The 12,249-nt window shown below is 39.0% G+C and overlaps 3 protein-coding genes across 5 annotated transcripts; all 3 read right to left on the bottom strand.

Moving 5' to 3' along the window:
* Positions 1–96: 96 nt before the first annotated feature.
* Positions 97–4,345, bottom strand: LOC147760392 (pancreatic triacylglycerol lipase-like). The gene is made up of 7 exons (XM_086994423.1): positions 3,825–4,345; positions 2,369–2,483; positions 1,791–1,947; positions 1,275–1,515; positions 1,005–1,091; positions 656–785; positions 97–341 (listed from the first exon to the last, which is right to left on the bottom strand). Exons 1-7 carry the CDS (start codon positions 3,877–3,879, stop codon positions 245–247), a joined length of 882 nt encoding a protein of 293 aa, XP_086850549.1. The 5' UTR covers positions 3,880–4,345; the 3' UTR covers positions 97–244.
* A 114-nt stretch (positions 4,346–4,459) lies between these two features.
* On the bottom strand, positions 4,460–6,894 carry LOC106157915 (uncharacterized). Its single transcript, XM_086994425.1, has 3 exons — positions 6,710–6,894; positions 5,878–6,107; positions 4,460–5,461 (listed from the first exon to the last, which is right to left on the bottom strand). The coding sequence occupies exons 1-3, from the start codon at positions 6,733–6,735 to the stop codon at positions 5,118–5,120; spliced, it is 600 nt and encodes a 199-aa protein (XP_086850551.1). The 5' UTR covers positions 6,736–6,894; the 3' UTR covers positions 4,460–5,117.
* An 820-nt stretch (positions 6,895–7,714) lies between these two features.
* LOC147760391 (uncharacterized) lies at positions 7,715–11,976 on the bottom strand. Of its 3 annotated transcripts, none has more exons than XM_086994562.1 (3): positions 11,599–11,976; positions 10,675–11,314; positions 7,715–9,749 (listed from the first exon to the last, which is right to left on the bottom strand). In XM_086994562.1, exons 2-3 carry the CDS (start codon positions 10,851–10,853, stop codon positions 8,921–8,923), a joined length of 1,008 nt encoding a protein of 335 aa, XP_086850688.1. In that variant the 5' UTR covers positions 10,854–11,314; positions 11,599–11,976; the 3' UTR covers positions 7,715–8,920. The 3 variants fall into 3 exon arrangements, with proteins under 3 accessions (XP_086850688.1, XP_086850687.1, XP_086850686.1); XM_086994561.1 differs by having other exon boundaries at positions 11,689–11,976; XM_086994560.1 differs by having other exon boundaries at positions 11,642–11,975.
* Positions 11,977–12,249: the final 273 nt, after the last annotated feature.

Genomic DNA, 12,249 nt, shown 5'->3' with positions numbered 1-12,249 from the left:
AATTGGTGATTTATTTAGCTTCTTAACAAGTCGATATTACGAGACCCATAATTCACTATGAACACCCCATTTTGAACTATTATAACATGGTTTAAATTTTGTTTCGCTCATGTTAGACCCTATGAAAGGAATTACCAAGTAGTCTGGTGGTCGCTTTTATTTACCTTAATTTAGGTAGTCTAATATAAATGGAATCATGATTATAATTATACTTAGTCGAAAACAGAAGTTTTCAGCGTCCGTGCTAGCAGAACGCAGTGGCGTCCTTGACCGTGATATAAAGTTTTCCCTTGGGACCACTGCTGCGAACCCCATAGCCCATACTGTTGCACGAGGTTGGGCTGAAACAGAGGAAGAATTCTCCTTGCGTTAATATATTCATTTAGTAGTAAATGTTAAAAGAAAGTAAGGAGACCTAAAACCCCATCATGGTCTTTCAAGAAATAATTATAAGCATCAGGCCATTATAAAAAATGGGGTGTGTTCATATCGTTTCCAATTATGAATTTAAAATGGTTCAAATTTAATATTGATCACTTGATAGTTCATAAATTCTTGGATTTTATTCTGATGTCATTTACATATTTAGGCCTATTTTATAGAAAAACACCCAGTTACCCAAATAAAAACTCTACTGAATATGAACGACACTCACTTAGTTTTAGCACAAGCGGAGAATGGACAACTTCCGGTCACAGATTCCGTGTACATGTGTATGGCGACCATGTGAGACTCCATCAGGTCTCTACTGAAGGCGCCTCCGTTGACAAAGAAATCAATGTCCCCTGCGAATGAAATAAATAAATAAATGAATAAATAAATATAAATTCTGAAGGTCATATAATGATACGGTTATAATTACTAGTTCTAAGACCTTGCTTGAAGATCAGCTGGGAAATCGACATTTGAGACGTTTTCAGTGTTAGTAAAGCTAACATTCACTGATAAGTGAAAACATTATAGATAAGGAAAGATATAATTGTCTCGTCTGAACGTAGATGTACCTGTTGAGAAAGCTGCGATTGGACTCGTGTGTACTACCTGGACCAAGTCGGCGGATCCCGAGTATCTCCCAGCGACGGGATCCAAAGCTATAGGAGGGAAAGCAGTTTTAGTCAGCAGGTAAGACAATTTAATTGCTTCCTGAAATGATTTAAAGATACTGTAAATAACAACACATTCCGAATCAACACAGGACTATTCGAACTCGAATTCAAAAGGTTTGTTAAGTAGAGAATATGAATTAAACTAATAAGTAAAACTAATATTCTAACCAACAACGCTGGCAACTCTCTTCCCGGCTGAAGCAAGGGCATTTCCGGCGACCTTAACAACTTTTCCGCCAAGTGAATGACCAATCAGATTGACTCTATTAGGACTTAGGCCAAGCGTTGTCATGGTACCCACGAGCGCTGCGACGTCGACCCCTACAGACGTGGCTGTCTTGGAGGCTGTCAGCAAGTTAGGGTTCCTGGAGCCTTTGTTCCAGTCAATGACGATAACGTTGGCGTCCTCCTTTTTATCATAAATCAAAATAGAGTTAAGTGTCTGTTTTTCATATTATACAGTGAATTAATATATGAACAATTTTAGAATCATTACAACCGTGTTAATAAGATATATTCAATTCCAATTGCAGTCACCTTCTGTTGACCAAGTATCGATTAAAAACCAGACGGTCTTTATAACTGCCGGTTCCAAAGAGGATCAAAAACTGTGCCTACCCTTCCTGTATCATTTTGTATTTAATATTCAAACTGGAAACATGAAAGGTCTACGACGGAACATACCTTAAGCAGCAATGCCTGTACCAGTGGCGCCACGTAGGAGTCGGTACCCGAACCTTGCCAGCCATGGGAGAACAAATACGTTTTCTTGGACGAGTCAAAATTGGCCGTCTTGAGACTGTTTGCGTACACGGTAACGCAGCTTCCCATATTGTTATTTCTGTAACCAAAATTAAAAGAAAAAAAAAAAAAAAATATATATATATATATATATATATATATATATATATATATATATATATATATATATATATATATATTTTTTTTTTTTTTTTTTTTTTTTTTTTTTTTTTTGGCACCTGTAACAAACCTAGAAAGAAATCCTAGTAATCTAAATTTATGGAGACAATTTTTCTCCCTATTAGTCGAGAATATTTGCCTACAAACACTAAAAGATAGAAAAGTAATTTCTTTCTTTCTTTCTTATTTCACTAATTTTTTATACGAAGACGCCGCTCTTTGGTTGCTCTTCATATTGGATTAAAACGAAATTAAAATGCACATAAATAGGATAACAGGAGTCTGTAAAATGTGATGAACAGGATGAACAGCATTACATAACTGAGTATACCAATATTCACCTTGAGAATAACTTGAAATTAGCGTTTCTGTTCGAGGCCTGATAACATCCCTGTGAAGAAGAGTGTCCCAAATACTCCTTCAAAGCGTTCACATTGGAGGCAAGGTCTGACTGGCCTGTAGAAAAAAATACTTAATTTAAAATCCTTGAATATTTAAAATAATCTTAATATTTTAATGTTTCTCGCTATTTAATGTTGGAAAAAATTATTCATTCTCAACTGACAGTGATATCAAAAGGGGGATTAAAGCATGTTAGGTTTGTTCTTTTCTGACTGTTTTAAATATCGTAATGGCCGGACATGCAAGAAACGGCCGGTATTGCATGAATGATACGATGCATTTTGTGGCATGCTACTGGATTGACTTCACTCAAAATGAGAAATTCCTTGTATTTTTGTTTTAAAAATCATACACGTATGCTTATTAAGATTCTTAAAACAAAAAAATGTTCCCAAGGCATGGGATTGGGGTCCAACGAAAGAGAGGAAGGCTAAGAGAATCTTGAAGAGAGACTGTAAAAAGAAAGTGGGGTGAGATGAGGTGCTAGCCGGAAGAGGGAGAGGGGCAGCACCAGAAGTGTCAGGGATAAGTCAAGGTGGAGCGATCTGTGCCTCTTCTCATGCTTCACGAGGAGCAAAGGGGAAAGAAGAGAAACTGATTGCCAAAAGATCAACAATAGAAAATGCATTATTTAACCAGCGCTTCCTTTAGGATAACAGGGAGGATTCACAATTTTCAGATTTGCTGTACAGAATTTTAATTGTAACCAAAATATTAATGTACATTACACTTGACATTATGTGCAGGTTGGCACCCAGCTATCCATTTTTAAATGTGAACTCCTTACGTGCTTGTTCTACTCCCCTCAATCAAAAAAACGTCAAATAGCCATTTCAAAGAGAGGAGTATCAAGGTTTCGCACAACCTGTCACAGAAGAATAGATAAAAATGCTCAATACCTCTATGTATCTAGTTTTCCAAACATTCTAGACTCATAAGCAAGACTTAAGGTTCATTTGTCATATGAACATTACCTAATCTTACCTGCAGTGTAAACGAGACTGCAGTCCCAGCCAACGATACAAGACTTTTATTATCACTTTTCCACCCAAGTTTACATATTTTAACTCTGTTCTTTATCCAGAAAACCATTGTCCTCAACTAAGCCATATCTCTCAGTCGTGATCGGTTTATAGGTAATGATATATGCAATTGTCTCGTCTGAATGGGCTTTCATTTAGAGTGCGTAGGTTTACCTGTTGAGAAAGCTACGAATAGAAAGCATGCAAAGTTGAGCAAATTTAATCACCAAATAAATTCCTATAAAAAGTACATGGTTGTTTTTAATTATGCATGAGCTAAGCTGGACTGGTTGTGAATTTTTGAACGGGAACCTACAGTACCCTTCTCCCGCCCGTCACGCACCAGTACACGCGAGTTCAGACAGCAGCTTACCTCTGACCGCCAGATTAAGACAATTTAGCACGGAAAACAATAAAACCAGCAGCATCTTGGCGTCTTTAAATAAGAAATATCCACCCCTGGGTCCTTTGGGTTACTGTGTATGTGTGTCAGTGTGTGAGTTAATGTGTTAAGCAATCGTGAGAGTGCCGCACGTGTGACTTATCTCAATCGTTTATCGCGAGCTTTGCAAGGGAAAATCTCATCGTCTTTGATACATGATATAAGATAACCGTGACTGGGGCGTAAATTGCAGGTGTGCATACCCCTTTCTTGCTGCCTCTCGCAGAGATTTAAAAAAGTTTAACCTTTCTCTCTCCCCCAGTTCGTCAAATTTCTATTACTTTTCCTTAAGTCAACGTCAGCGATGGGCATACAAATAACCTGCTTGTATATTTATAGGGCTTTAACACTTTCCCCTCAAGCATTTGTCTCAGCTTACGGTCATGTATATGTACGATGTACACTCACGTGCTGTTTATAGCCAGTCTCGTTCGTTCTTACTGTTAATTTACACAACGCATTCACGTTTCGTATGTCGTGCAAAGACCGCTATGATATAGAGGGTTTTTTATCTAAATAACTCAAATACATGGATTACATAAATTGCAGTTACACAAAATCGTATACATGTTTTTATAAACAAAATATTTATTCACTTACATATGTTTGTTAATTGAAAAATGTATACCAAAGTAAATGAGAAAGCACACAAAAAAACATTTCTTTGGTTGAGCAAATTTTACTTTGCCTCTAAAACATGTCTGAATAGCGTCGCTTAAAGGCACCAAGAGCAGCAACTAAAAAGGTAATGACAACCAATAAAAATACATTTCAACACTGTTATAGTTTTTTGTCGCTTTTCTGTAAAGAAAAGAATTATTGTACATATGTACAAATCTCTTGACCTCAGAGAATGGACCATTATTGTACACATACCAAACAGTCGCCAATTGCAATGTGAGTCCGTAGCCTTTCTACCAACAGTAGTAAGGCCCCAACCATGTCAGTAAAACCAGTGTTTTAATGTTTCGTTTTCATTTTCAAATTCTGTTTTGTCAGTTTCAAAAACTCACAGGGCTTGAGAGACGTACATTTACATGTACACTGTACTTCATTATGCAGATTATACCAATGGCTCAACTTTTGTTTCTGAAACATTAAATCTCTAATTGGCACAAGTACTGGTTTCCCAACCCTGAACCCATTTAATAAAATGGAAGAGACACTAAAAATGCCCAATGCGCCTGCACCATCCTATGAGTTCATATTACACGTCCCAACATTTTATACATTCAGTGGTGGTAGGGCATGCTGGGGTCTAACACCCAACAGATTACTGGGATCATCAACAGTGCGGAGCTGCTCCCATTTTAACCAATCCTCGTCGTTATACATTTGTCTCGTGACTCGGAAGCCACCAGTGTCCCTAGCATCCAGTCTTTCGTGGTAGTAACCATAGTAACCATGTGGACCGCGCCATATTGGATTGCTAACACCGTCGGGTTTGGGATCATAGAGCGTTCTTGCACGCACACCTGTACGATGAAGGTTAAATGGGTTTGTGCAGTAACCATGGAGACTGAGCTCTGGCGTGTTGGTCATCTTCATCACTCTGTGTCTGTTATATGCTGAGGGAAAAAAAATGAAAAATTTTACATTATTTCGTATTCAATTTTTTTTTTTTTTTTTTTTTTTTTGTAATCGTGAAAATCAGTGTTTGCGAAAATTAATGATAGCAGTTGTTTCAACTTCATAATATTCCTAAAGAGCTATTCAGAAAGTATGCACACAATGTTCAATCTGTCCTCAATTCGTTTAACTGTAATCCTCTGCTAATTTATTTTCAAAGGAACCCAAGTCAGACACTTAGACCTATTTTGAAACTCTACATTTGCGGTTCTCAGTTCTACTATGTCATTTTTATATTAGGCTAAACTGATTCTTCAAAGGCTTATATTTGAAAAGTGACCAGAATTATCCATTTTTTAAACTTTCCATATGTACGATTTTATCATTTCAACAGCAACTTAATGAAAGCCCATACCTGGAGGTCTATCCCGCAGATACTGGAATTTCCTCCAATCATCTTCATTGTCGTATTCCTTGGCGTCTACACGTCTCTGCGGTGGGAGGTGGCCGTGTTTGTGGTAGCTCTCGAAGGCGCGTTCTGAGGGCACGTACCAGGCGGCGCCCATGTATACCTCACTCTTCCCATCGCCTGACAGGTAGTTGTTTGTCGGGGTGTAGTATTTTGGCTTGAGCGTGCGGTGGCTCCTGAAAATGAAATGAAATGAAATGAAATAAATAAATAAATAAATAAATAAATAAATAAATACAGGTCTGAATAAATTAATAAGCCCAATGGAATTATTTCAGTGTTTTAAAATATTCATCGCAATTCCTAAGAATTTCAGAGGCATTCGAGACTGACTATTGGCCTGGACCTGATTTAGTTTTTTTGCTTATGTTTTTCATTCTTATTTGTCATTATATTATTAATATTCTGATACTCAAAGCTGCACACCAATAATCTTAATTCAATAGATATAAGACATCATATATATATATATATATATATATATATATATATATATATATATATATATATATACCACGGCTGAAAACATACTGATACTATGATTTTTAATCCCAATTATTCTTATTTAACACTGAGAGTGGATATAAATTTTCATTGAATAGCCGTGATTTAACATAGAAAGTTCGTGGTCTGGTTGGTAATTCCAATACTCAGAAAAAGTCACTTTGAACGTTATGACCTGAAAGGCGTACATTCGAGGCGGACACCTAATATATTCGATGGGACAGGTAAACGAGTTGATAAATAGAAACATACAGGTAATTATTCTGATACTTACAATCTCTCATAATAATGCTGCGCCATTGTCGCCGATCTTACGAGAAAGCTTCGTCAACAGACGGACTCCTCTCGTAAATCTCTGGACGGGATACTGTTACTGTGGCCAAGACGCCGAACAATGAGTTAACACTGGCTGTCCGCGAGTGTTTACAATACCTTTAATGCGACTCAATAACGCCTTAGCAACATGACGCCACATCCTGAGCGGTGCATTGTGGGAGGAACGCAATCCGAGAGTGTCACCTGGCAGGGTGACCCAACTATCACAACCGCTGTGTTAACTTTTGTCCTACGGGTTATTTAGAATAGAGGCATTTATTATGAAAACAAACGACAAAAGCGACACGGCCTAATATGTGTCGAGTATTTCTGTATAGTGAACCGACATTTCTGTCATTGCATTAACGGCAGACAACGCGTACGCGATTACGTCGATCGGCCTTTCCGTGCACACTCAATCTATGTCTGCTATAGAGACCTGCATGTAGGCCTACAGTATGTCATTGCACAAATAGGCCAGGGCTACAGTTACCATTCTGTAGTAGCAAGCACAGCAGGCGACACCGGTGCTCAACATTAACCACACTATTTTTAATTACTTTTAAGCGAATAAGATATAAATTAAGAAAAATAAGTTCTGTATATGATTACCCCTTGTCCTATAGGGCCTACATACACGTACTGTAGGCCCTATACTAGAGGAAAAAACACTTAACAATTTTGTGAAGTGAAAGATTGCACTTTATTCGATACTTCAAGCAAGCGATTGAGCAAATTCAATCACCAAGAAAAATATTCTTTCATTTATACTAGCAGCTCCAAATTCAAAACAAAAAATACCATAACAATTATCTTTCAAGAGATCATAAGAGACTGCAAACCGTTCTTGATGTTCAGAGTCGCACTAATTAGACGAGCCCTTATAAATTCATTGACAAAATGAGATCGTCACCATTTTTCCTGCATAGTGCATAATTTTAAACAATTAATCCAAAATAAGATATTTTTGGTAATTATTTTCTTTAGCGATTGCACTTTTTATGTCCTTTCATCATTAAGACATCAGTAATAAATTAATCTACCATGAATCACCTGATTGTCGGAATGGTAGCCGTACATAGATAAATCACCAGTAATGCTAATGCAACATTTTTTCTAGGGCGTATATGCAGGTAAACGTGATCCAATTATATTCTTTCCACCTGTCTTAAAAAACGAAATAAAATCATTCACCTCTTTTGGGTTGGTTACAATCCCTTTACTAAGGCTTAAGACCACTAGAAATATAGTTTAGGAATACATGATAAATCTGACTAGATAAGCGCGCTGGATTAATTGTAATTGTAATTAATTGTAATTGCACGTAACGTCACTGAAGGGCATTTTAAAGGCAGCTCGTCTTAGCTGGCCAGGACTACTTCTCTGATAAACGCAAATTCGCCAATAGTAAAATTAATTCTAAAATTGATTTAATAGAGGCAAGGGCGTCTGAAAAAAAATCCGAAGATTAACATGTGTACTCCAGTTTCGCCATTTCGGATAGAAATCTCAAGTTATCCCGCTTCTGGGTGAAAGTGCAACTCTATCAGTGAAAGGGTCTACATAAGTAAATCACACAGTCTTCGTATAAATAAGCAGTATCAGCAAAAACATACATGCAAACTGCGAATGTCTATGACTAATTGTACAGCATACATTTATCAGAGTTTGAATATGATGTGTGGTAATAAAGCAACGTTTTATGTACTGTATAAATCCCAATGTGTAATATTTCGTTCGATATTTGCTTTGATACAAAGTCGACCCTGGTAACACGTTCTTTCGCGATCACTGTGTCTGTGTTGATTAATGAAGTTAATCAATAAAGGGGGCGCATTACATGCAAGTGTCACTTGATAGGCAATTAATCATTTATACTTTCATCGACGTTTTTATCGCTTCGTGCAGACATCATTGCACTACAATACACGATGAAATACATCGTTATAATTCTAAAAGGGTGTCTGGTGATAATTTTTGAAAATATAAATTTATGAGCAAATATTTTAGTCCCCCAGAATGATAGACCCTATAATTAGAACTCGTTGACGTCTTCTTCAATGAACCAAACGGACCTGTTATACATGTTTTTAAAAAATATTTGAATTCAAAACCACCAAATTTTGCGTCACTTAACATCTTAATGCATAAATATTGTATTTAATCACTTTCAGTTCCCCGAATATGGATAACGCTTTTCGTCTTTCGGCTTCCAATCTTTCTTCTGCACATACCGGGCGATATCCGGTGTCACTTCCAGCCTTAAGTTCAGCGCCTGCCCAGTGGGGGTTGGCTGGGGTTTACCCACATTACCCCACCTCTTGACTATGGGCATGCCGGACTGGCTAAGATTCCTACTGGCGGTGATGAACAGAAGCCTGTCAATGAATTCGATCATTTCTCCCTCGTATTTCAGGGATCCTTCGCACAATTCTCTCATGCCGGCTGAAACTTCGAAATTACTGATGGCCTCCAGTTGACTAGGATAACGGTCCCTGATCATAGCCAACCATTTTACCTTTGGCATGATAATGGGTAGGGTTTCTATTTCCCACTGGACGTCGAAGTTGTGGTTTTGAAGATCCCGAATAATTTGCATGTACGGGTGGTCCTTTTCTTGAACACGGATTAGAGCGTCGCGGGGGTACGGCAGAGAATTCATAGATCCGGGTCGATGGATGACCAAAATTTTCCCGAAATCAGAAACTGTCCTCATTACATTTCCGTAAAATTCCCTAGGATTCTCGAAGTATTGGATACAGTCCATCAATAAAACGCGATCAAAAGAAGGCCCTTTGTAGGGTGCGTCACGTGCCATTTTTTCGAAATATTCTTCCGCGCCAACTCCGGCAATAGGGATGGAGACGCGCTTGGTTTTGCAAATGGTTTCCACGTGCGCGTTACAGCCTGGTATGACGCTACAAGTTGGCTCTAGGAGGCAGAATTTGTGTTCGATTTTCTCCACCAAAGATCCTTTGTCCTCGCCAATGTAGCAAAACCTGAAAATATAACAAGAGGGTTTTAAAGCGGAAAATTGTTAAAAAAACGAAAAGCAAATAATACGGGCGTTGCGGATAAAGATATTACCTGCATAACTTATAAATAACGAATTGCTTTATGACAAATAATGAATCATATAAATGACGGAGTTTGGTACATATTTTCCAGTAGGCCTATTACTAACACGGGCTTTACCAGGAATAATTTCACTGCAGGGCCGTAGCCTCCGGGGGGGCAGGGGGGGGCAGCTGCCCCCCCTGGAATTTGGAATTTTACACACCACACCCTCCCCCCTCGGTAGCTTTGCCCCCTCGTGTCCACTTACTGCCCCCCCTGGCATTTTGCTCAGGCTACGGCCCTGCACTGTAGGCCTAATTAAACTGTCTTGAAAATAAAGCAAGACTGTTAAGTTTGATAGTTCGCGGTTGCAGTTAACTAGAAATATTCTAGATTCCGTCTCGTTTGCCTCAACATACAGTATAGCTACTGTCGTGGAACAACATACGTAGGCCTACACGTAGGCCTACCTATAAGCATGAACACATAGGTGCGTAGGAAGCAGATTTTAGGTGTATGTGTGTGCGTGTGTGTATGGGGGCGGGGTGGTTACGACAAAGGAAAACATTAGCTTGACACGATTTATATTTAAAATATTTTAAATTATGTAAACGTTTTGGATTTAAAAAGTGGAAGCAGTCTCTTTGCCCCCCCCCCCTTATATATGTGACTGACTTGTTTGAAAAACACAGGGGGGTTACACACACACACACACACACACACACACACTGACGTACACATTTACACACACAAGTACGCACACAAACACGCACGCACCCCACACGCACGCACACAAACACACTTTCCAGCTACCACACCTATAATATGCATGTGCATCGCGTGCACGTGCACTCGTGCGTGTCTTACCTATCAGCAGTCCCCAGCTCCAAATGTTTATGTATCAGCTGGAACATGTTTTCTTCCCACGTCTCCCCGAAGCTGTGCTGCTCATCCTCTCTGTATTGAGGAATCTTCAGCCGGTTCCGGTACGTCTCCGATATCACGGCAAAGGGCCTGGGACTTTCGGGGCCCAGGTAGTTCGCCATGATGTGGAATCAGATCTATATGATATCCTGGTGTCTGGATGCTAAAGGGATCCTTTCCAATAACAGGGGCAGTTTTGGGTCTCCCTTAAAAAATCCCCAAGTAACCTGGTAAAATGATACACTTCCTAGAGATATGGTGAAATAAGATCTCCCCAGACCTGTACGTGTCAAGCCTGCTTAAAAGGTTACCAAGGCCGCTGTCCGCTGTGGTCCCTTAACTGTCAACAGACAAATTTTGTGAGTGAACGAAGTCGCTGGCTGTCCACGACTCGGTGTTAACTGGGTTGAAGATCGGGCATTCAACCCCTAGCCGAGGGAAAACGTGACACAAACACTGCTTTGCTCTATCTGACACTGTTTGAGTGGCCTAACGGGACTAAGACCCGTCACTAGTTGTATTCAGTTGCTAGTGGGTCGATAGCTGCAGCAATGTTTTAATTCCTTGTGTCACGCTCTTGGCTCTGAAAATGTAAATACAAAGCAGCCCATTTACAAACATATGGAGAGTACTATATGATCAGTGGGAACATTATTATAATAATATCCATGTAGCCTGGGAAATAGTTCCCGGACAAACTTACCCGTTGTTAAAATACATTAATTAGCTCTTTAGAACATTGATTAGTCACTGGTCAAGCTGTGGACACACACCGCAACCTGTCACACGAACTGTTTAAGTAACTCCTTTAACGACACAGTCACTTAAAATACTACATAGACACCAACATTATCAAGGTCTACTTACAGTTAAGTGCACTAAATATAACTTAATCCGAATGTTAACTTACAGGGAGATTTTCTAGAAAGACGTGATCGGGTTAGAAAGCCAGTTCACCTCGGTTTCTCCTAATGTCTGTTTCCTTCCTTGATTAGATCATGCTAACAGGTAATAATTACACACACCAAACCAATCCAGTCTATACCTAAGGGCCATTCATATCGATTAAATGAAGTTCAATTCCCCTTCAATTACTACGTGGCCTCGTTTTGGTCTCTTCTTACACGGGTCAATAGTTAAACACCAAACCCGGTTGCTAAGGACGCCATAATAGGGTCTCGGATTAACCCTCTTTCGTGTTTGCTGACTGACTGTGCCCGCGGTTAAATCGACAATATCGACGTGTGCTGTGTTATTGTTGACATAACTCCATTGGCTAATGAAGTGTGTTTGAAGCGGGGAAATGCAGTGATTTGACTTGATAGGTAGACCGCTAACAGTGTTTATAAAGATAGAAAAGGCGTGTTTCTCCTTTCAAGGCTTCATGTTAGATCACGCAATAACATGTCTTTGTGTTTTATTTATGTTTTATTCATTTTTTAAAGATATTTTTTCAAATATGGTATGAGTGCAAAGACAACAATAGAAGATGAATGCTGAGAGAGAGAGAGAGAGAGA

Source organism: Lingula anatina, chromosome 8 (assembly GCF_051362555.1).
Source record: "Lingula anatina isolate TDL-2025a chromosome 8, LinAna3.0, whole genome shotgun sequence".
Lineage (NCBI taxonomy): Eukaryota > Metazoa > Brachiopoda > Lingulata > Lingulida > Lingulidae > Lingula > Lingula anatina.
The sequence above is the reverse complement of the archived record's forward strand: the minus strand, read 5'-3'. Positions and strand labels throughout refer to the sequence as shown.